At 41.9% G+C, this 24,343-nt stretch overlaps 1 protein-coding gene across 5 annotated transcripts in view; it reads left to right on the forward strand.

The window, feature by feature from the left end:
* Positions 1-24,343, forward strand: part of Sin3a (SIN3 transcription regulator family member A) — a 65,322-nt gene that overhangs the window by 27,237 nt on the left and 13,742 nt on the right. For all 5 annotated transcript variants that reach the window (XM_036192645.1, XM_036192646.1, XM_036192644.1 and 2 more), the window contains exons 6-17: positions 100-351; positions 999-1,151; positions 1,277-1,435; positions 4,996-5,085; positions 8,717-8,835; positions 9,468-9,678; positions 10,496-10,612; positions 12,434-12,672; positions 14,151-14,334; positions 15,384-15,957; positions 18,429-18,598; positions 24,135-24,308. In XM_036192645.1, the coding sequence (XP_036048538.1) occupies positions 100-351; positions 999-1,151; positions 1,277-1,435; positions 4,996-5,085; positions 8,717-8,835; positions 9,468-9,678; positions 10,496-10,612; positions 12,434-12,672; positions 14,151-14,334; positions 15,384-15,957; positions 18,429-18,598; positions 24,135-24,308 (2,442 nt within the window). The remainder of the gene's footprint in view (positions 1-99; positions 352-998; positions 1,152-1,276; positions 1,436-4,995; positions 5,086-8,716; positions 8,836-9,467; positions 9,679-10,495; positions 10,613-12,433; positions 12,673-14,150; positions 14,335-15,383; positions 15,958-18,428; positions 18,599-24,134; positions 24,309-24,343) is intronic.

Consider the following 24,343-nt stretch of genomic DNA (forward strand, 5'->3'; position numbering starts at 1 on the left):
TTTTGTTTTGGTTTGTTTTGGTTTTGGGGGTTTGAATTTTCTTCCCCAGTGTCATACCACCTGTGCTCTTGAGGAAAACAAAGACTTTTTTCTTTTTAGCCTTCCCAACTACAAGCACATACTCCAGCCAATCAGCAGACTCCCCCACTCCCACCATATGCATCCCCACGTTCTCCACCGGTCCAGCCTCACACACCAGTGACAATCTCCTTGGGAACGGCCCCATCTTTGCAGAACAATCAACCTGTGGAGTTTAATCATGCCATCAACTATGTTAATAAGATCAAGAACAGATTCCAGGGCCAACCAGACATCTACAAAGCATTCTTGGAGATTTTACACACATACCAGGTAAGAGTGTTACTTATTTATTCCTTTTTAAGCAGGTCTTATGATCCTGGACTCTGGTGATCCTCTTGCCTCATCCTTCTGAGTAGCTCAAAAATGTTTGTTTTTGTCGTGGTCAGATTGGGCTTTATTTACTTGACTGCCAACCTCAGAGAGTATCTAATCTGAGAAAAGCTAGACTATCCATTGTGCCCAGTAATTCTTACTGAGACTATTCCTTGGTTAGAATGTAATGTGTGTTTATGGAGCCAGCTTTGCATGCCCTGTAAGATCTTGTCAGGATTTTTTAAGGTCACTAGCTTGTTAAGAGGATGAATGTTGTATAGTGGAAGTTTCTGAGGGTAATTTGTGTATCATGATTAATTTACAAGAGAACATGGACAAAGTTTTCTAATGTTTTGTGTTTTACCAGTTTAATTAAAGGAACATTCACATGTTCTTAGTTTTATAAATACCTGTCATTCAACGTCTTCTTCTCAAAAGACTGTTCTCAAAACAGTAATTAAATACTTCCTTTAATGTATTTTAAGTAGATAACATATTTTAGCCATACCAAACATTTCAGAAAATAATTGTTCTGTGTGTGGTGTAGGATTCAGAAGAGTAGCTCTCTTAGTATGTATCATCTGTCCCCTTCTGTCATTCTTCAGAAAGAACAGCGGAATGCCAAGGAAGCTGGAGGAAACTATACTCCAGCTTTGACTGAGCAGGAAGTGTATGCCCAGGTGGCACGTCTCTTCAAAAACCAGGAGGATCTGTTATCTGAGTTTGGACAGTTCTTGCCGGACGCCAACAGCTCAGTGGTAAGTTTCAGCTAGACAAACTACAGTATTTAAGATTGTCACCGTAAGTTTGAAAGCTACAGTTACTGGGGATTTTTTAGATGACACTTTGATTAGAGTACTGATCTCTTGTATGTCTTAATCAGCTTTTAAGCAAAACAACTGCTGAGAAGGTTGATTCTGTGAGAAATGACCATGGAGGCACTGTGAAGAAGCCCCAACTGAACAACAAGCCACAGAGGCCCAGCCAGAATGGTTGCCAGATCCGCAGACACTCCGGAACGGGAGCCACGCCACCAGTGAAGGTGAGAGTAGACAGATGGCGGAGGTAAGGTGGTTGGAACCTGTGTATCCAGAGCAAGTTGGCATAGGTCGCAGAAACGCCCTACAGGGCTTCTTAGCAGCTTTGCCAAAGGCAGGCGGGAAGAGCACTCACTGTGGGTCAGTGTGTGTTTTTGTGTTTTCCCTTGTTATCTCCTCTTTGCTATGAGCTTTTGTTCTTTTATTTCATTACCAAGACTTAGGAATTTTTCTCATGATTTGATGTGTTAAGCTTACTTTGTGTTATGAAAAGAATATTCTTAAACTGATAAATCATAAATAAATGAATGGTCTCTGAGGAAACTCAACTCTTGCGAGTGTAGTGCCCCTGTAATGCAGAGGCTTTGTTCAGTCACTTTGGCTAGAGGTCTCTCCTGCCCTTGGTTCTTTTGGGGTTGACAGATCTTACTTATATTATCTTAGTCTTCAAGAAAAGATGTCTGGGCTGTACTAGAGGGCAATCTTAAGCTCCTATTAGTAACTCAACACTACAGTAGATCCTGATGATCTGTCAATAGAAAGTCCAGCTTGCTCTCTTTGAGTCTGTGATAAGAAGGAAACTATGTATTCAGTGTTGAATTTCTCTGGGAATCTGGAGTACAGGTGCTTATTGAATTTGGTTAAAGAAGAAAAGACAGTGGAAGATGGTGGGTGTCACTGGCTCCGAGGGCTGACACGTTCTGAAAGATGGTTTTGTTGCCTGCAGTGGTTTTTCGGTTTTGGAATTAGGTTGAATATAGTATGGTTTGGTGTTTGTATTTAACTTCGAAAAGTATGGTGGATTGCAAGAGTTAGTAAATAGCTAAGAGCTCTCAGGTCTGTTTCCTTTACACCTGGTAATCCCCAGGTAGAATCTGTATGTTAGTTTTTAGTTCTGACACCCAGAAGGACAGGGGCTGCTCAGAGTTGGTGTAGTTTCCTCACAGGTAGGTAGAGGAGGAGTTATAAAAGTCATTTTTTTTTAAAGATTTATTTATTTCTTATGTATATGGAAGAGATCTCATTACAGATGGTTGTGAGCCACCATGTGGATCCTGGGAATTGAATTCAGGACCTCTGGAAGAGCAGTCAGTGCTCTTAACCTCTGAGCCATCTCTCCAGGCCAAAAGTCAATTTTTGTTTTTGTTTTTCGAGACAGGGTTTCTCTGTGTGGCTTTGCGCCTTTTCCTGGAACTCACTTCGTAGTCCAGGCTGGCCTCGAACTCACAGAGATCTGCCTGGCTCTGCCTCCCAAGTGCTGGGATTAAAGGCGTGCGCCACCACCGCCCAGCTCAAAAGTCAATTTTTTGATACAAGATTTTTCTGTGTAGCCTTGGCTGTCCTGTAACTTTGACTTAGCCTTGGCTGTGTAGACCACACACACACAACTCACAGAGATCTGCCTGCCTCTGCCTCCCAAGCACTGTAATTTAAAGGTGTTTGTCACCACTGCCTGGCTTTCAATTTTAAATTATTAATCTGGCTAGGTGTTGAAGCGACTCCTGTACTGTCAACACTGAGGTGGGCAGGGCAGCAAAGAAGCAGCTGGGTCTCTAAGTTTGAGGTCAGCCTGGGGTACATAGTAACACTCTCAAAAAACACAAAATAACAATATTAGTCTGAATGGATATGCTGATAAGATGGTTATGCTGTCTACTAGACAATGAACTAATTATTTTTTCTATGAATATTTTTCTATGAATTTCTATAAATATTTTCTATGAAGTTGAAGTAGTAGTGTAGGTTAAAGTGTTTTGTTTTGTTTTTTTATACTCCAGATAGTATATGCCAGCCTGGAAGCCGTTAGTGTGGTATTAGATCCTAATAAAGATACTTCTGGCTCTGGGAAAGTGTCTTGGTTAGTGTGATTATTGCTGTGATAAAATACTGACCAAAAGCAGCTTGGGGAGAAAAGGGTTTATTTTGTTTATATTTCTGCATCATTATTTATGGTGGAAGGAAGTGGGGCAGGAACTCTAGCAGGAACCTGGAGATAGGATCTGATGCAGAGGTCAGGAGTCTGTTTACAGGTTCTTGAGGCTTGTTAAGCCTGCTTGATAGAGCCCACAATGTATGGGCTGCACACTCCCACTTCACCAATTAAGAAATGCCCTGCACCTGTCTACAGCCTGATCTTAGAGGCTCCCTCCTCTCAGATGGCTCCAGCTTGTGTCAAGTTGACATGAAACTGACTAGCACAACTGACCCTTTGACACACGAACACATCATTTTTCAAGTAGAACCTTTCCTTTTTCATTTGTTCCCAAAGTGGTTTATGAATATTAGTATCAGAATATAATAAAACATAAATAACTCTGAAAATCCCATAGTCTCTACAAATTCAAGCACATCAAAAGTTCAGAGTCTCTCGGTTATGGGCTCCTATAAAATAAAAAATGAGCTGAATCCTTCTGTAAGAGGGAAGAACTAGGGCACAGTCACAGTCTGAATAAAGCACACCAAACTAGCTGCTTGATAAGTGTGTCCAATGTCTGAGATCCACTTACAGTCTTCTGGCTCCGACCACTGCCTCGCACACAGGTTGGAACCAGGCTGTCCTTTCACCAGTAGCCTCTGGGGGCTCTTCATGCTGCCAACCTCAACTTCCCTGCATGACTCCTAGTCTTGGGGCTTCAGTTGCTACTCAGCTGCACCTTCACCAGTGGTCTCTCGGTGCCTCTCCCAGTACCAAGCCTCAGCTGCTCGCTGTGGCTCTTTCATGCCTTCACAACTAGTAACACCTGGGAGACTTGTACACATGACCACATTTGACTGCTACTTCGAGGTACGACCTTGGCCACCTCTGGCAGGTTTTGTGTGCTCTCAGAGAACACCTCAGAAGATGCCACCTCAGTGATGGTCTCTTAATTGCTGCTAATTTCTCAGCTCCAGCTCATCAGTGTTAGTTGTGCCAATGATGCAAAGGTTTCACCTTAACAGTGCTGGGGTCTCCTCCCCTCCCCCCCCCTCTTCTCCCCCCCCCCCTTTTTCCCTAGACAGTTTCTCTGTATAGCCCTGATTATCCTGGAACTTTGTTTGTAGACCAGGCTGCCTCGAACTCGCAGAGATTCACCTGCCTCTGCTTCACAAGTGCTGGGATTAAAGGCATGCACCACCATGCTTGACTGGTGCTGGTTTTTTAATCACCGCTGATTCTTCAGCCTCAGCCGTCCAGAACCACAAAGTCTTACTTAGAGCAGCAGATGGCTCCAGTAGAATCTTTAAACTTAACCTCTGACTTTCACAAGCCAGGCTTAAGTTATGCTTGCAAATACTAGTAGGGTTTTCTGAAAGGAGCAGAGGCAAGAATATCATGAGATTAAAGCCAGAATAAAAAGGGAAGGATGCTAATTCTAAACATTGGTCACAGGAGGAAACATCTGTGAATTGAGTGATCTGTAAGCCTTGGATGAAGAAACTGTCAAGAAAATTATGATAGAAATTTGTGACTGAATTCTCATTTGTTCTAAGTTAGTAGTAGTAGTAGAACCATTTTAGCAAAATTAAATTCACTCTGTGCTGTTTGTTTTTGTTTTCTTTATTTATTCTTCTTCTTTAATTCCAGAAAAAACCCAAACTGCTTAGTCTAAAGGAATCTTCAATGGCAGATGCCAGCAAGCATGGTGTTGGAACTGAGTCATTATTTTTTGATAAGGTAAGTAATGAGTAACATTTGATATTAGTTAAGGACAACCATCTAATCCCCTAGGTTTTGTTTCAGAAGTGTCAACTGATTAAGATTTTTTGGCATTGTTTTTATTTAATCCTTTGGGTTTGTTTTGTTTGGGGAACAGAATCTTTCTATATGTAACTAGGTTGGTCTTGAACTCACCTTGTAGCCTAGGATGGCCACCTTTGGCCACCCAAGTGCCACCACATATAGCCCACCTATAGTTCTTTATTATTTCTTCTTTTTTCTTTTCTTTTTTTTGGGGGGAGGCATCTTAACTATATCTCACTGTGTAGCCTTAGCTGGCTTAGGACTTACTGTGTAGAACAGGATGACCTCAAATTCATAGAATTATGCCTGCCTTTGCCTCCCTAGTGCTAAGAATAAGTATATGCTCCCATGCCCCTTTTTTTTTCTTTTATTAGTGGTACTAGTCATGGAGCTCAGTGCCTTAGACACTAGGCATCTTCTGCATTGGAGCTGCAATGCCTTAGGTGACTTCCTTTTCTAATCTAGTTGTTCTGACACTTCCTGGTGGTTCAGGAGTGAGAATTCCCTTTTGCATGTTTTGAGACAGGCTCTTGTCACCCATATTTGCCTCAAACTTGCTCTGAAACCAAGGGTGACTTAACTATGACTGTTCTTCCTCTACTTTCCAAATAGGCCGTAGGCATATACTACCATGCCCAACTTGAGAATTCTTGACTATTTGAATGTTTTCAAAGATCTGTACGTGTTTTTATGCAAAGGCTAAGAATTGAAATTTCTGGTGGACGCCATGAATGCTATTTTAGTTTGGCTGTATTTCTGTATTGGAGTCTGTCCTCAGAGCCGAGTTGATGATTAGCAAGCAGTTTCCATCAGTAAAGTGGGCAGCTGATAGGCCTCTCACTGGATCCTATCTTGTACCTCTGGGTGTTTACAGAAAACAAATTATTTAATGACTGCATTAATGATAGCTCCAGATATCTGTCTGTCTCTGTGGCTTGAGGAGCTCTCCTGGTGAAGGATAATGGTATTAGGACTACATTTTTGTAGGTATGTGTATGCATATATACATATATAATTAAAACTATGTATATAATAACTATCTTGAAGTTTCTTTTAAATTCATTGGAAGAAAAAATGGTTAATGGATGACACAAAATTTACAATTAACGTCTAGATTAGGGGTTGGGGGATTTAGCTCAGTGGTAGAGTGCTTGCCTAGCAAGTGCAAGGCCCAGGGTTTGATCCTCAGCTCAAAAAAAAAAAAAAAAAAAAAAATCTAGGTTGAGTGACTATGATTAGGGTCCATTAGACATCTTTCTATTTTTTCATAGGTTTAAAAGCTGATAAATTTAAAGGGAATAACTGGCATATAGTTCAAAAAGTGTAATCTTCTTTAATCTATAGCATTGAAAGTTGCTATTTCAGAAAGTTACATGCAGTGGTATACACTTGTAATCCTAGCACATGAGAGACAGAGGCAGGAGACTTGCCATAAGTTATCAGGCAGCCTGGGATATACAGTGAAATCCTGCCTCAAAATTTTTTTAATAAAAAGCCTTTACTATCAAAAGCATTGTACATTTGTGAATTCCAGTCTGATCTGTATAGAGCCTGCCTGTGCCTCCTTCTACATAGGAGGAGGCAGTCTGAACATATCAATCAGGCCTGTTGATAAGTCCTGGGCCTGCAGGTCCACAGTGCTAACAGCTGCCTTAGCTTTCTGTCAGCGAATCTCCTGTCTCTGCCTCCCATCTCACTGTGTGCTGGAATTACAGATTGTACACTACTGTGTCTGGCTTTATGTGGTCAGCAGTTCCCAACTCTGTCCTCAAACTTGCATGGCAAGTGCTTTATTCGTCGAACCATCTCTCAGCCCCTTGTTTGTGTGTGTGTATGTGTGGGGGTCAGAGGTCAATGCTGGCTTTCGTCTTCAGTTGCTTCTCTACCTTATTTTTGAGGACAAGGACACATTGAACCTAGAGCTCACTGATTGGCTACACTGGCTTGTCTATAAGCCTCAGGGATCTTCCTTTCTGGACTTTTTGGGAGCTGGGGTTATAGTTTGTACTGCTGTGCCTAGTGTTTTATGTGGGTGCGGGGAATCCAAACTCTATTTGAGCCATATCCTCAGACTGTTGTTGTGGGTTTAAGATTTAATTATTAGGTGTATGTATGAGTGCCTTTATGAACTCCCATATGCCACGTGTGTGTAGGTGTGGTTATGAACTACTTCATGTTTGTTGGCACCCAACCCTGGGTCCTCTGAAAGAATGGGAAGCTCTTTTAACCACTAAGCCATCTTTCTAGCCCCCTCTCAGCCCGGTTTTGTTTTTTGGTGTGATGCCTGCTGCCTCTGCCTCAAGAATGCTGAGATTCCAAGCATTCAGGAGGAAGATCCAGAGTTTAAAGACTATGCTTAGTTATATTTAGCAACTTTAGGGTCTGCCTCTGCTACATGACATCGTGCCTAAAACAAAACAACAAAGAGGCCGGGCAGTGGTGGCGCACACATTTAAACCCAGCACTCAGGAGGCAGAGCCAGGTGGATCTCTATGAGTTTGAGGCCAGCCTGGTCTACAAAGTGAGTTCCAGGAAAGGCGCAAAACTACACAGAGAAACCCTGTCTCAAAAAAACAAAAAAAACCCCAAAAAACAAAAAACACAACAACAAAGAGTTTAGGAACAAGAATATGAAAACAGTATTGACAAAGATTCCTGTAAATACCTATTAAGATGGGTTACAGAAGCTAAGGTAACTGACACAGTCTGGAGTAGCAAGCATATGAGAAGGTGTAATGCCTGATCCATGTTTTAAGTATAGAAAATTCTAAACACATGTAAAACTAAAGAGACTGGTAAAATGATCCTTTGTGCTTTACCATCCAGCATCTGTAGTTCCATTATCTCTAAGGTCTGTGTATTTGTTCCACGTGTATTCGTATCCATTTTAGATTGTTTAGAGACAGATGACAGTGTCTTAGTTTTTTCTTTTTCTTTTTTCTTTTTTCTTTTTTTTAAAGATTTATTTATTTATTATGTATACAGTGTTCTGTCTGCAGGCCAGAAGAGGGCACCAAATCTCATTATGAGCCACCATGTGGTTGCTGGGAATTGAACTCAGGACCTCTAGAAGAACAGCTGGTGCTTTTAACCATCTGAACCATCTCTTTTTGTTTGTTTTTGAGACAGGGTTTCTCTGTGTAGCTTTGGTGCCTGTCCTGGATCTTGCTCTGTAGACTAGGCTGTCCTCCACTCACAGAGTTCTGCCTGATTCTGCCTCCCGGGTGCTGGGATTAAAGGCTTGTGCCATCACTGCCTGGCTATTAGTTTCTTCCTTTTAAGGTGGTTTCTTTGATTGTATCTAAATGAAATAACAATGATTCCTTAGTAAATATCTGATTAAATTTACCCTACTAAAAAATATTGGGCCAGGTGGTAGTGGCAGTGGCACACACCTTTAATCCCTGCACTCGGGAGGCAGAGCCAGCCCAAGCTACAGAGTGAGTTCCAGGAAAGGTGCCAAAGCTACCGAGAAAGCATGTCTCAAAAAACAAAAAACAACAACAAAAAAATAATTGATGACCGATTCTCCTTATAACCATTTTTCTTCTCTTGTTTCCATAAGGTCCGAAAGGCTCTTCGGAGTGCAGAGGCCTATGAAAACTTTTTGCGCTGTCTTGTTATCTTTAACCAGGAGGTGATCTCTCGTGCTGAGCTTGTACAACTAGTCTCTCCTTTTCTGGGGTAAGTGAAGTGAGGAGCGTAGCCCCTAGTACTTGTGATATGACGACGCAGAGATTGTGAGGGTATGTTATAGACAAAGGTAATTGAGTTGTCACAGATGACAGTGTCAGAAGGGGCTTTATAAGTCTTCTAGTATACTTTGAGGATGGGAAAACAGGTAGAACTGGTGTGGTAGCACATGTCTTTAATCCCAGTACCAGGGAGGCAGAGGCAGGTGAGTTCAGAATGGCCTGGGTTACATAGAGACCTCCTGTCTCAAAAAAAATAGAAGTGTTCACAATGTATCACCTATGATGCACATACATAGTCTCTTGACTGTCGACCGGCACTAATATTTATAGACACTGATCTCCCAGGGCTTTGGAATCTTGATTGCATTTACCATCCTGAGGATTATATGAATAATGAAGCAATATTCTTGAGCCAAAGAATGGCTTCTTAACTTCTTACTGTCTTGTTGGAGAGCATTATATAAGGTAAATGGACCTAACTTGTTCAAGGATGCTTCTCAGGTAGAAAATAATTGTCTGTGGTAGCAGAATTGTGACCCAACCATGAATTGTAATGTTGTTCCTCATAATTAACTGCATCCTGCCTTGAATTGCTTACCAGCTTTTGTTTTGATTCTTCAGGAAATTTCCTGAATTGTTTAATTGGTTTAAAAACTTCCTGGGTTATAAGGAGTCTGTACATCTGGAAAGCTTTCCAAAGGAACGAGCTACAGAAGGCATTGCTATGGAGATAGACTATGCTTCTTGTAAACGTCTGGGCTCTAGCTACCGAGCCCTACCAAAAAGTTACCAGCAGCCCAAGTGTACAGGACGGACTCCTTTGTGCAAAGAGGTAAGAGTCAGCCTTGGATCTTCAGCTTCTTATAAAGAGGGTAGTCATAGTACCAGGGCCAGGATTTTTTTTTTAAAGTTTTTATTTATTTATTTGATACATGTATATGCATAGAAGCTGTGGTCTGTGGAGATCAGAGACAACTTGTCAGTTGCTTCTCTCCCGCTACTATGTGGGTTCCAAGGATCAAACTCCAGTGGTTGGGTTTGTTGCCAAATGTCCTTACTTATCTGCTAAATTCTCTACAAGAAAGACCAGAATTTCCCTTACTCTATGCTTTATAAACTGTCTTAGTTTGGGTTTCTGTTGCTTTGCTGTAACACCATGACCAAAGCGACTTGTTGGGGGTAGGAAGAGGCTTATGCTTCCATGTCATTGTTCACTTCCATGTCATTGTTCATCTCTGAAAGAAGTCAGGACAGGAACTCAAACAGGGCTGGAATTTGGAGGCAGGAGCTGATGCAGAGGCCATGGAGGAGTGCTGCTTACTGGCTTGTTCCTTGTGGCTTGCTCAGCTTGCTTTCTTATAGAACCCAGGACCAGCAAGCATCCCAGGGTGACACTATCCACAATGGCCTGGGCCCTCCCCATCAGTAACTATTAAGAAGATGCCTCCTCGCAGCCAGACTTCAGAGGCAGTTTCTCAACTGAGGCTCCCTTCTCTCAGATAACTCTAGCTTTTGTCAAGTTGACATAAAACTAGCCAGCACACTTATCAAATGTTTTTTCCTCTCTGTAGCATTGTCTTTTTATTGAGAATGCTTAATTACCAGTAAGTTTTTACACGCTTTTCTTCCTTCTCTTTTACTACCCAAAGGTTTTAAATGATACCTGGGTTTCCTTCCCATCATGGTCTGAAGACTCCACTTTTGTTAGTTCTAAGAAGACTCAGTATGAAGAACATATTTATCGTTGTGAAGATGAACGATTTGAGGTATCCTCCTTTGTGATTTGAAGTTTGGGGCACAAGGATGATGTGAAATGAAGGGGTATTTAAATACTATGTATGAGTTAGTTTTAAAAAAAAAACAAAAACAAAAAAAGAGAGCTGACCCTAGTAGTACATGCCTGTAAGACTTACATTGTAAAGATGGTTGCTGGGATGGGAAAAATCTAGACTGGATGAGTCAGCTGATCGAGCTTCCCCTCTTGTAGGAAGAGAATTTCTGAAACTAGGATCAGAAGTCTTCATTATTTAGATGACACTTACTAATACCACACCAAAGGGAGTCAGTTGTATTTTGCATGTATGTATCTGCCTTAGTTTATTCATTACACTGAGTTGACTGAGTCTGCTTCTTTAAATCAATGGGGAGATCTCCTGCCAATGTAACTGCCAGAATTCTGTCTTCAGAAGAATCATATGCTGTCTCCTCACTGACTGGTGATTGCTGTCTTTCCCCATCTTAATTAGGTTCTATCACTGTGATAAAATGCTACGACCAAGACAACTTAAGAGTTTAACTTGGTGTAAAGTTTCAGAGGGTGAGAGTCCGTCTAGTGGAGACAGCTGAGAGCTCATGTCTTGGTCCAGAACCAGGAGGCAGAGAGAAGATACTGAGAATCATACTAGTCTTTTGAAACCTAGAGGTCCACGCCCTAGTGATACACCTCTTCCAATAAAACCGTACCTCCTTACCCTTCCCAGTTTCACAACTAGGAATTAAGTATTAAATACATGAGCCTATTGGGCCATCCTCATTCAAACCACCACACCCCAGAATTAATGGCCTGGTCAGTTGTCACAGAAAACTAAATTGTATGGAGTGTTAATTTCTATAGGAAGAAGATGATGATGATGATGATTGGCAAGACAGGGTTTCTCTGCATAGTTCTGGCTGTCTGAGAACTCTCTGTAGACTAGGCTGGCCTTGAACTCAGAGATCCACCTGCCTCTGCCTCCTGAGTGCTAGGATGAACATGTGCACTATCACACCCGGCTTCTATGGGAAGTTTTTAATCAAGCTGAAGAACATTTTTAGCCGAAGGCAATGGAGAATACCTGTAATCCCCGGGGCAGGGAAGGCAGAAGGAATTAAGAATTCATGGTCATTGTCAGCTGCATAAACAGTTGGGCGCCAGTCCGGGCTACATGCTTCAATGTTTCAAAAATAAAGGATAATCCTGAATTTGTTGTCATTGGATGTGAAGCAGTAACTTAATATTTAAATCTTTCAGACATATTTAAGTTAGTACCCTCCTAAACCCTTTAATCTCACAACTGTCTTTTTTGGATTGTATTCTTACTGTTTGTAATGGGTTTCTGCGATTTAAGAGTTCATAAGCCACATACAGTGGTTCACATTTGTAATCTCAGCCTTTAGGTGGCAGAGGCAAGAACTTGCCACAAATTGAAGGCCAGTCGGGTCCATATAGCAAGTTCCAGGTCATTCATAGTAAGACTTTGTCTCAGTTCAATCAGAAGTGTAAGGAAATGGATAAGTATAATAGCCTCCTCTTAGGTCCCTGTGGCCTGTGGTCAGCAGTGCTAAACAGTGTGTGGTAGTTTTGATAGGAGTGATGACTACTAGTCAATTTATATGCTTTATGACTTATGTATATGGTATTTCTTCCACAAAGCAACCTTCTGAGAGTAGTAGGTGCCATTGTTGATATTTTACTGATAGTCTTGCATGGCTTGTATAGGAACCACGACTCCTGTCCCGAGGAATTTGATGCTCTCCTCCTTATTCTCCCAGCTCTGCTGTGTTCTGGTTTCGGGCCTGAGCACCCTCTTTTGTTCTTTTGTTTTAAGCTTGATGTAGTTTTAGAGACCAATCTGGCAACAATCCGGGTTCTGGAAGCAATACAGAAAAAACTTTCCCGTTTGTCTGCTGAGGAACAAGCCAAATTTCGCTTGGATAACACCCTCGGGGGCACATCAGAAGTCATCCATCGGAAAGCACTCCAGAGGATATATGCTGATAAAGCAGCTGATATCATTGATGGTCTGAGGAAGAACCCCTCCGTTGCTGTTCCAATTGTCCTCAAAAGGTTTGGATCTTCTGGCTTTTACATGCTTTGTGACAGGTCTGATTAAATAGGGCTTTGATTTTCCAAATGGTTATCTTACCAGGACTCCAGTTCTCTCTTTTCTTGTTAGCCTTTAGGGACAGAGTACAATAGGGGAACTTAAATAGGGTTTGTATACCAAATAGAACAAATCTGGACCAGAAACGGTTGAAGAGCTAGAGGTGTAGCTCAGTCATAGAGTGCTTGTGTAAACATGCGTAAGTCCCTGAGTTCAATCCCCTGTGCCTTAGAGAGAGAAAAGTGAGTTAGTGTATGATAGGGTGCTTTGAGTTTATATTTGAGGGTTGGGTTTTAGTTTTTGTTTCTCAGTAGATTGAACTTCAGACCATTTGTGTAACATGCTTGGTAGGCAAATCCTTTACCATATCCCAACCTCTGTGTGTCTGTCTTGTGTACACTTTGTTTTGGAATAAGGTCTCATATTATCCAGACTGGCTTTGAACTTGCCATCTTCCCCTGCCACTAAATGCCCTCTTTTGGATTTTGCATTTTCATTAGCTCAGTAAACATTCTGAGTTATGACATAGAAGCAAGTTCAATGTTGCTTTAGTTGGCCAAGGAGAACTCACTTTTCAAGAATACTCATCAAAGCCAGATGTGGTGGCTCATGCTTCTAGTCCTCACACTAGGGAAGCAGAGGCAGGAAGATGGTTGTAAATTTGATGTTAGCCTGGTCTACATTGTGAATTCCAAGTCATCCTATGTTTCAGAGTGGGGCCTTGTCTCAGAAACAGCTCCATGCTCACTCATAAAAACCTTTTTTTTCCCCCCGCCGGGCAGTGGTGGCGCACACCTTTAATCCCAGCACTCGGGAGGCAGAGGCAGGTGGATCTCTGTGAGTTCGAGGCCAGCCTGGTCTACAGAGCTAGTCCAGGACAGGCTCCAAAGCTACAGAGAAACCCTGTCTCAAAAAACCTCTTTTTTTTTTTTTTTTTTTTTCTTTTTTCCAAGACAGGGTTTCTCTGTGTAGCCCTGGTTGTCCTGGAACTGTTTTGTAGACCAGGCTGGCCTTGATTTCACAAAGATCCACCTGCCTCTGTTTCCCAAGGGCTGGGATTAAAGGTGTGTGCCACCACATCCAACTTCCACTCAACTTCTGGAATACTCAAAGAAGGAAGCCAGATGTGGTTCCTCGTGCCTATAATGTCAGCATTGGGGAGGTGGGAAGCAGAATTGCTGTAAGTTTGAGACTTGTGTGGTCTGTGTATCATATTCCACGCCAAGGCTTCATAGCAAGACTTGTCTAGAAAACAAGCCCCCTGGGGGGAAAAACCTCATTTAGATAATGTCAAGGATATTATCTCATGTACCAACAATTGACCAGATTTTGCATAGGTTCAAATTGTCATCAAATCAAATCAAATAAGCCTGGCATATTTCCCATCTCTAAACCCTCCAAATTCTTACACTGTTCTTCCCACCCTTCCCACCCCGCTAAGGTTGAAGATGAAAGAGGAAGAATGGCGAGAAGCTCAGAGGGGCTTTAACAAGGTGTGGCGGGAGCAAAACGAGAAGTACTACCTGAAGTCTTTGGATCACCAGGGCATCAACTTCAAACAGAATGACACCAAGGTCCTGAGGTCTAAGAGCTTACTCAATGAGATTGAAAGCATCTATGATGAGGTGAGCTGGGTGATTCTGCATCTCCGTCAACTTTGCTCTCTGTGTTCAGCCTGGCTTTGACTCTGTAGTCACTGAGAGCTGCTGGTTCTTGCTTTATGACTAGAGTCCATCATAGCCTTTGATTCCTGGTCTGCCACCTTTAACCGAAGGCTCATTGTTACACTTAGTTCTTCCTCTAGTTTCCCAATTTACCATTCTACTTTCGGTTCACACCTTCTGCCCCCCACTTCTCCCAACAAATGTCTTGTGTTTGTGGAGACCTTCTTCTCTACCTCATCTTAAAAAGTGTTGGTAATCCCTGTCACTCTGCACACTTACTGAGAGTGTAAGTAGTATAGGAGCTAAGAGTCAGAGGTAATACGACCTGGATTAGGAGGTAGAAACCTTTCTAAAAGTGGTCCTGAGTTTTAAAGAATAAAAATACTAAGTGAACTTTTCACTTAAGCGTCTGTTTGATCATGTTAACCTCTCCATGTGAAAAACTCCACCCTAATATTTTATGTCTTCCATAAATGATACTCTAGAATTTTAAAGGCAATTCTCTTAAGTCTTCAGTATCTGAAGTACTAATCTTTAGTGCCTCTGAATATTTGGAAGAGAGACAATTGTTAGGTCAGTTCCTGTATTTCAGACTGGGTAGCCATTATCATGTCTCTATCTGACTGTTTGGAGATAGAGTCTCATTACATAAGCTCAAAGTGGCTTAGAACTTTCACATTTTCTGGCTTAGCCTCCCATAGGCTGGAGTTATAGATAGGTGCCACTGTGCCTAGTTTCTACTATGCTTTGTAATAAAATGTGCTGCTGGTGTAGTTTTTTTGTTTATTTTTGTTTTCCGAGACAGCGTTTCTTTGTGTAGCCCTGGCTATCCTAGAACTTGGTACTTGGCTTTGTAGACCAGACTGGTCTCACTCAGAGATCTGCCTGTCTTTGTCTCCCGAGTGCTGGGATTAAAGGTGTGTGCCATCACCACCTGGCATTGTAGATGTAGTCTTGTAGGCTTTTTGTTGTAAAAATGTCACACAATGCTTTTTTGTCTGTTCCATCAGAGACAAGAACAGGCTACAGAAGAGAATTCTGGTGTACCTGTTGGCCCACACCTCTCACTTGCCTATGAAGACAAACAGATCCTAGAAGATGCTGCTGCTCTGATTATCCATCATGTGAAGAGGCAAACAGGCATTCAAAAAGAGGACAAGTACAAAATCAAGCAAATCATGCATCATTTCATTCCTGATCTACTGTTTTCTCAGAGAGGTGATCTCTCAGATGTGGAAGAAGAAGAAGAGGAAGAAATGGATGTGGACGAAGCTACAGGGGCACCTAAGAAGCACAATGGTGTCGGGGGTAGTCCCCCTAAATCCAAGTTGTTATTTAGTAACACAGCAGCTCAAAAGTTAAGAGGGATGGATGAAGTATATAACCTCTTCTATGTCAATAACAACTGGTATATATTTATGCGACTGCATCAGATTCTCTGCTTGAGGCTGCTACGGATTTGTTCCCAAGCTGAGCGGCAAATTGAAGAAGAGAACCGCGAGAGAGAGTGGGAACGGGAGGTGCTGGGCATAAAGCGAGACAAGAGTGATAGCCCTGCCATACAGCTACGTCTCAAAGAGCCTAGTGAGTGCTTAGACTGTTGGCTTTCAGAACGTATGTTAGTGGATGACTGCCTTCAAGGTTTTATTAAATTTGCAGCTGCCTTAGATTGGAACTAGGGTTCATATCCTACCTCTGCAACTTAATTGGTTGTGTAACCTTCCTTAAACTCATGAACCCATAGATGAACCAATAAAATGGAGGCAGTAATTGTTACTTTATGGGGTTGCTTGAGGGCTTAGGGAAAGAGGTATACATAGCACTTTGTGCAGTACCCAGTTTATGGACATATGGGGTCCATCGTTAGCACTGTGGACATGTGAGGGATGGGAGATTCATTGACTAGGTTAATGAGCAGTGTTTCAGATGAGAAGAAATGTCATAGTTCATTCCATCCCATAACAACATATAAATTCCTCATTATTCATGCTTATGACAAATAGGAATGTTCTTAGATGTGTGTTGGCAAGCTTTTCTTTAATGGGCTTCATGGCTCATCCTAGTATTTTCTCACAAGGGATTAGGACTCAAAGTGGTGTGAGACACAGCAAAGGAATAAAGAGAATTCAAGAAAAGGAAAGCCAAGGGCTCATTAGATAAGCTACCACATGCTTTACACCATGCCGTGCTATGCTGCCTACTTCCAGATAACGGTTTTGTTCTTTAGATATTTAACCTGTGAGCCAGACACTTCCTTGCAGGCTTCTTTTCTGTGCTCTTCGTGAAGTAGTAAATAACTGTTGTGGGAATCCTGTGTACAACTCTAGCTTCTTATCTGTTGAACTAATGGCTCCAGGAATCCATCTGAAAGGCCTTTATCTGTATTAGACCTAGCGTGAAAGAAACAACTTTGGGGCTTAAGTGTGATGATTCCTTATGTTTAGTAGAAATTACAGTAGCCAAATCTAGGCTTGATAACTGTCTTAACCTGGACTTAGGCTGCAATAGTTTGTTCTTGAGTGATCATGCCAATCATAGCTGTGGCAACAGATCTGTGGTTTGGACTCTGCTTTATTCTAGCATATTTCAGAGACTACCTGCCTCTTTCATGGGCTTAGACAAGGTGATATTCTGTGACAAAACTCCAGCCAGTATCGTGTTTTAAACAGTAATTGTTTGTTTTGCCTGTCTGTGTGATCCACTCAGTTTGGCTTAGGTGGATCTTTTTTTGTTTCCCCTTACAAATAGGTGGCCAGTTAATCAATGAGAATAATTCCTTTTGTAATTAAAATTTTTAATGAATTTTCTATTGAAATGCAACCAGTATGCACAAGGGACAAAAATAAGAATTTTTCTTTGTGTGTGTGTGTGGGGGGGGGGTGCTGCAGGTGCCTATGTGCAGGAAGGCTAGAGGAAAACATGGAGTAGCCACTAGTATTCTGTAGCTTACTCCTGGAGACAGGGTCTCACTGAACCTGTGGCTAGGTTGGTGGTCAGCATACCTTAGTGCTTCTCTCTCTTCCCACCCTGCAGTGCTGAGGGTACAGGTGGTGACAGCCAGGTTTTTATAGGGGTGCTGGGGCCCCTTTATGTAGGAAGTGTTCTTATCCACTGAACCATTTCCCCTGCCCCACAAATAGAATTTTATAGTTCTATAAATTTTTCTATAATGATCATACTTTAGTCAAAAAAGAGAATAAGGAAAAACAATAAAGTGGAGACCCGGTAACCTCCTTGCACCAGTTTAATTTCCAGCCTTTTTTGATTTTTGAGAGAGGGTCTCCTGCTAAAAAATGTTCACTGACCAGGGGCTTGTTATGTAGTCTAGGCTGGTTTCAAACTCTCACAAATCCTCTTACCTTAACCTCCCTGGGGTATAGGCTTGTGCCGCACTGGCCATGAGGTTAGTTTTGAGCTCTGTAGGAATGGGTGCTACTCCAGTGAGGTGAGGAGCCCACACTCCTAGTCGCTGTCTCTACTGGTCTGACTTGTCCCAGCTGTTGGGTGAAGTGCAACAAGGACAAGGCATGCCATGCAGTTTGTGGGGTACAGCGTTGCAGATCCGTTATAAGGAAACAACGTGATAAAATCAGGTATTTTGATGGGGGTCTTACCAAGAGGTCTCCAAGTGCTAGCTAGCATCTAGCCCTGCCTGCCTTTTCTTGTCTCTACTCACTCTTATTGAAATAGCTTTATAAGCTTAGATCTCCTGACGAAATTGTTTTGTGTAAGTAGAGGAGGCAGCAACTTGAATGGGATATTTTGATCTCAGATGACAGAAAACTCAGCAGTGCAGTAGACTATCTTTCCCGTGTAGTCTCTGTGTTGGAAGCCATTGTAGAAGTTGCAATCACTGTTCTGGGATGGACAGTGCAGGTGGTTACAGCCTCCTATCAGATTTCATCTCTGCTGGAATGGGCTTGAGTCAGACATGCTTTGCATATCTGGTGTTTGTCCTTTGAAATGCTGTATAGGCCAGCTGTGGGATGCCCTGCTCTCTGTCTTTGAGCTTGTCTTAGCAGAGTAAAGTCTTACCTATCTCATCTTTCCTATAGTGGATGTTGATGTAGAAGACTATTACCCAGCTTTCCTGGACATGGTGCGGAGCCTCCTCGATGGCAACATAGACTCATCACAGTATGAAGATTCACTGAGAGAGATGTTCACCATTCACGCCTACATTGCCTTTACTATGGACAAACTAATCCAGAGCATCGTCAGACAGGTGAGAGGGTATGCTGGAGGCTAGGACTGCCAAGGGAGAGTGTCCTAACCTAAAAGTAGGTTTGGCAAAGAAAAAAGATTTCTATGGGAAAAGGAAAGCAATTTAAATCATATACAGTGTTTATAAATGTATGTCTCTGAAATGGAAAGGAGCAAGTTAAAGTCTGTTGTGTGGCTTTTCCTGAGGAGACAATGAACAGACATTTCTTCACCCCTTACAATGCACTGACAACTAACCATTACGTTTATTGGGGTTACTTAAGGAACATGGGTAACCCAAAGTCAGCGCATCATTGAAAAGTCCACCATACATGCTCCAGCCTGACTGGTAATTCACGGAAGCTGAATCCTTGGAGCTCCTGCACAACCAGAAGGCAGCTTGATCTATTGGAGGGTGTTTTCTCCCCAGATGATGTTACTGCTTTTATAGGAGAATGGGAAATTGAGCGTCATCCTCAGCTACATTCTAGGCCAGCCGGGGATACATGAGACCTCCGTTGTATGTCAGGGGGTGTTAATTCTAAGTCAAGTTTCAGGAGCTTTCGAAACTTTGTTTCCTTTACTTCAGAGGCAATAGCTGTACAACATCTGTTTTTCCTGTTAACAAAGCATGACTCTTCCAGCCTTGGTATGGATCTTAAGTTGTTCTTACTGTACCTTTGCAGAAGTGTGACCCTCCTCAGAGCCTGTCCTAATGGCCACTTAAAGAGAACATAGAGGTTCACCTCTTAACACTTTCTGAGAAGGAAACATAGGTGTAACATTGCCTTTTCTGTAGATGATGATGATCGTATGCCTTATTTAATATTAGACGTCCTTTAAAATGCTCTGCCCCCCTCATTATCTGAGACTCACTGTGTTAAGTTAGTAGTTTTTTTTTGTTTTTTGTTTTTTTTTTTAATTTTTCAATATGTTCAGTTGTTTGTGACAGGATCTCACTGTATAGCATTGACTGACCTTGAACTAGTGTTACTATGTGTCAGCTTCCTGAGTACTGAGATTACAGGTGTGAGCTACTATTGCCTAACCAATGTGATTGTTTCTGTGTTATCCTTCTGACAGGGAGGTTGTCACAGGCTTTCTGCTGCATGGATAGACTTCCTACTAGTATTCTGAACTCCCTAGGGGATCAGAGTGCATGAATCTGTGAGCTAAGAAGATAGAAAAGGCAAATTCTACCCTGGAGTCCACACTGCTACTGTAGAGAAAGGCTTAGAGTTCCCTTGAGGAAAATACTGACTCTTGCAAAGGACCCTTGCTTTTCCCTTGGCTTTGGAAGGATACATGCCTCTGTATGCTCATAGAATCTAGTCAGGATTGGTGAAGAAAGCTGAATGTAACCGAATCTTGTGTCTTACCAAAAGTTGTTAGTGAGGCAACTCTAAAAGTTGAAAAGCTACTAGGCCTTCCCATAAGGGGTCTGGGTGATGACTGATAGTCAGCTATACTCATAATTTGAGAGACAAATCCCTATTGATTCCCTAAATGTATATAAATTACCAACTCCATTTCCCCCATGTATGTTTCTGCTTCCAACCTTACTATTGGCTACAGCTAGGAACAAGTCTTTCATAGTACCAAGCCAATAAATTTTAACTTTTCATAAGCCTTAGGTTAGGTTTTAAATAGAATTTATTTAATTAAAAGAATCTGTTTATGCCAGGCGGTGGTGGTGCACGCCTTTAATCCCAGCGCTCAGGAGGCAGAGCCAGGCAGATGGATCTCTGTGAGTTCAAGGCCAGCCTGGGCTACCAAATGAGTTCCAGGAAAGGCTCAGAACTACACAGAGAAACCCAACCCTGTCTCAAAAAACCACAAAAAAAAAAAAAGAAGAAGAAACTGGTTATGAATTTGTGTGGTTAACAATATCAACATACTTTTACAAACTGGAAAACAGGAGTTTCCTCCAGAAAACCAAAATCCATGTGTTTTCAAGACATTCAAATTTCTTATCTTTTTTTTTTTTTTTTAAGATTTATTTATTTATTATGTATACAGTATTCTGCCTGCATATGTCCCTATGTATCCCTGCAGGCCAGAAGAGGGCACCAGATCTCATTACAGATGGCTGTGAGCCACCATGTGGTTGCTGGGAATTGAACTCTGGAAGAGCAGTCGGTGCTCTTCTCTCCAGCCTTATTCAAATTTCTTATCTTATGGTTTTATTGCTGGGAAGAGACACCATGACCACAGCAACTCTTACAAAGGAAAACATTTAATTGGGGCTGGCTTACAGTTTCAAAGGTTTTTAGTCCGTTATCCTCATGGTGAGAAGCATGGCAGCATGCAGGCAGACATGGTGCTGGAGAAGGAGCTGAAAGATCCACATCTTGGTCAGCAGGCAGCAGGAGGAGACTGTGTTCCACAATGGATGTAGCTTGAGAATATGAGACCTCAAAGCCTTCTCACAGTGACACACTTCTTTTAACAAGGCTACTACACCTATTCCAACAAGGCCACATCTCCTAACAGTGCCATTCCCTATGAGGCAAGCATTCAAATACAGAGTTTATGGGGACCATTCCTGTTCAAACCATCACACTTCTCATAACTTTAAAGTGAGCTGGGTCTAATCATCTTTTCTTTTCTTCTCTTTTTACTTGGTGGTCCCCTGGAGTTCAATTCTGGTTGAACAAGTTTCAAGCTCAAGCCTTACATTTGTTTTTACTTTTTCAGGCTGGGGCTTTCTGTAGCTCAGTTGATAGTTAATTGCCAAGCATACATGAAGGCTTGGGTTGGATCTCCAACCCTCCATAAAGTGGGTGTGGCAATATACATATAATCTCAGCATTTTGAAGGAGGAGGTCAAAAGTTGAAGGTCATCTTCAACTACATAGGAAATTCAAGGACAGCCTCTGATACATAAGAACTTGTCTCAAAAAGAGGGGTTAGCTCTAAGTAGGCAGTCTTAGATATCTTAGTAACAGCTCAACTATGATGTCATCATGGGAGGACCTGACAAGGGAAGCATCCCTTCCTCCTGGCCATGTCCATTCTCGTGCTTCTCTGCACTGGACACTCAGCATATACTTCCGCCTTCGCTAGCCCTTCTGAGACTTCAACACCTCTGACCTTGGTACTACCCAGCTTTTCAATGCAGGTGCTTCTCTAAAAAATAAAAACAAAAAAATCCCAAAAGCCACCCATACATCATTTCAGGTTACCAGATGAAAGGCTAAATGTGGCTGTGAGTGTACATGTCCCCTAGTGGTCTCTAGCTTTATAATGCTGCTTTTCCAAAGATTCTGAGAGAGGCCGGATTCATAAAAGAATATATGACTAGGGAGTAAGTGGTACTTAGTCCTCTTTAACAAAATACAAGCCAGGAGGAGAATCTTCATGGTACAGAGAGTTCATGTCTTGGATAGACTTTTACCTTGCTCTTTCTCTCCCACTTAAAACTTGGTGAAGCTTTTACTGTTACCAAGTTCATAATAAGCCTTATTTTAATGGTGATGTCCAAATTGTTTTTACTTCACAAAAACCGTATCTTCCTAAAAGTAGAATGGATAAGTAAAATAGATGAATCAGTATTGAAATTAACATTTTTCTTCTCTGTTTTTAGGGATTGGTTGGTTTGGCGTTAGGAACTAAACTCAAGACCTTGTCTTGCTAGGCAAGCCCTCTACCACTAAGCTATATATACCCCAATCCTAAATTTTAATTTTTTTCTGGTATTTTTATGGGTAGGGTTTCATTTCACTTGTAAGAGTTATTATTTTGACATTTATGTATGTATTTTTGTGTATGTGTGTGCCATGTGTCTATATGAAGCTAAAGGGGAGAGCTTATTATGGGTGTGCCTTCTCTCCTTCCACCATGTGAATTTCAGGGGTTAAACTCAGGTCATCAGGCTTGAGGTCAGTCAACTTTACCCTCTGAGTCATCTAGAATTTTAATTTTACAATAAGAATAGTGAGGGAAATCAAAACAACTAGTGGGGCGGGCTTGGGGATGTTGTCTGTGGTTGTAGCACTTGCCTAACATATGTCATGGCTTGGGGTTGCCCTAGCAACCAGTGCATACAAGGTTCAACTTTCTAGGGTTGTTAACAAAAGTCACTAATCTAGTAAGGCTGCTGCAACCCCCTCCAAGAAAAGGCTAGCAATTTTCAACCACATTTAGCTTGTATTGAACCGAACGGTTGAGGTAAAGGATGTAATTGTATATGGTCCTGGGTTCAATCTAACCCAGCCTTAGGGGAAAAAAAATCAAAGAATTAACATGCCCAATTTAAGGACTATACTTCTGCCAAATATGGAATAATCAGTGGCCTGCTAATGAGGAAGTTGGCCCTGGGCTAAGAACTTGACTTCTAGTTCTAAGTCTGCTCATTAATTGAGCTCCTGGGGTCAGGTAATGAGGAGACAAGGTCTCTACATAGCCCTGGCTGTCCTCAGGAACTCACTATGTACACCAGACTGGTCTTGAACTCAAAGTGATCCATGTACTTCTCTGCCTCTTAAATGCTGGGATTAAAGGTGTGAGCCACCACACCTGGTTTATGCAGCAACTTTTAAAGTTTCAGGTTTTGTACAAGGATTAGGAATCCTAGAAATGGACTTCGAAAGTGGCTGAGCAGTTGGGAGTACTTGCTATTCTTCCCAGCACCCACATGGTGGCTCACAACTTCCTGTAACTGCAGTTCTACAATATTAAGTGTTCACTTCCAGCCTCTGTGGGCACCCAAACACATATAGCTGACACACCACAGGCTCACAGAGTGTATAAATATTTTTTTCAAAGTCACATGGATTTTTTAGTGTTCTCTGATGGGCCTCTCCACACCCAAAGTCCCATAAGCTTTATTATTTAACACACAAAAAAAATTTCTTTTTTTTTTCCGAGACAGGGTTTCTCTGTAGCTTTGGAGCCTGTCCTGGACTAGCTCTGTAGACCAGGCTGGCCTTGAACTCAGAGATCCACCTGCCTCTGCCTCCCGAGTGCTGGGATTACAGGTGTGTGCCACCACCGCCTAGCTAAAACAATTTCTTACAATAGGGGATTTCTTCCATTCTAGCCTGTTTTCCAAAATATTTGTAGATTGGATAAGAAATATACGTGAAAACAAAATTGTAAACAATTTAAAAATACATGGAGGTGGCATGGAATACAAACTATGGAAGATGGCATGGTGGTATACATAATCCCTAAACCTGGGAGGTGGAGGCAGGAGAATTAGGACTTCAGCTACATACTAAATTTGAAGCTAGCCTAGACTATATTAGACCCCATCACAAACAAAAACAAAAGCCAGTTAACTGCAAAGCATTTTTTAAAGATACTTGGAATGACATTTTATTTACTTTGCTAGGAAACATGAGTAGAAATCTATCCCACTGAGACTTGGTTTTGCTTTTAAATATATGAATTTTCTTTATGAAGTGTTCATCCTGACTTGGTTATTTTCCATGAAAATGATAGTGCTTAACTTTCTAAATTTAAAACAAAACAAAACAAAGTACGTTTTAGGGGAGTGACCAGAGAATAGGAGAAGTGCTTTCCTGGCTCACCAGCCGGCCTGTGCTTTGTTGCAGCTGCAGCACATTGTCAGTGATGAGGTCTGTGTGCAGGTTACTGACCTTTACTTGGCAGAAAACAATAATGGAGCCACGGGAGGCCAGCTGAGCACTCAGACATCACGGACCCTTCTGGAGTCCACGTACCAGCGGAAAGCAGAGCAGCTTATGTCAGATGAGAACTGTTTTAAGGTAGGAGTTGCTGGTGCAGCCAGCTGCTGCCGCCG

The sequence above is a fragment of the Onychomys torridus genome, chromosome 7, assembly GCF_903995425.1.
Source record: "Onychomys torridus chromosome 7, mOncTor1.1, whole genome shotgun sequence".
Classification (NCBI taxonomy): Eukaryota; Metazoa; Chordata; class Mammalia; order Rodentia; family Cricetidae; genus Onychomys; species Onychomys torridus.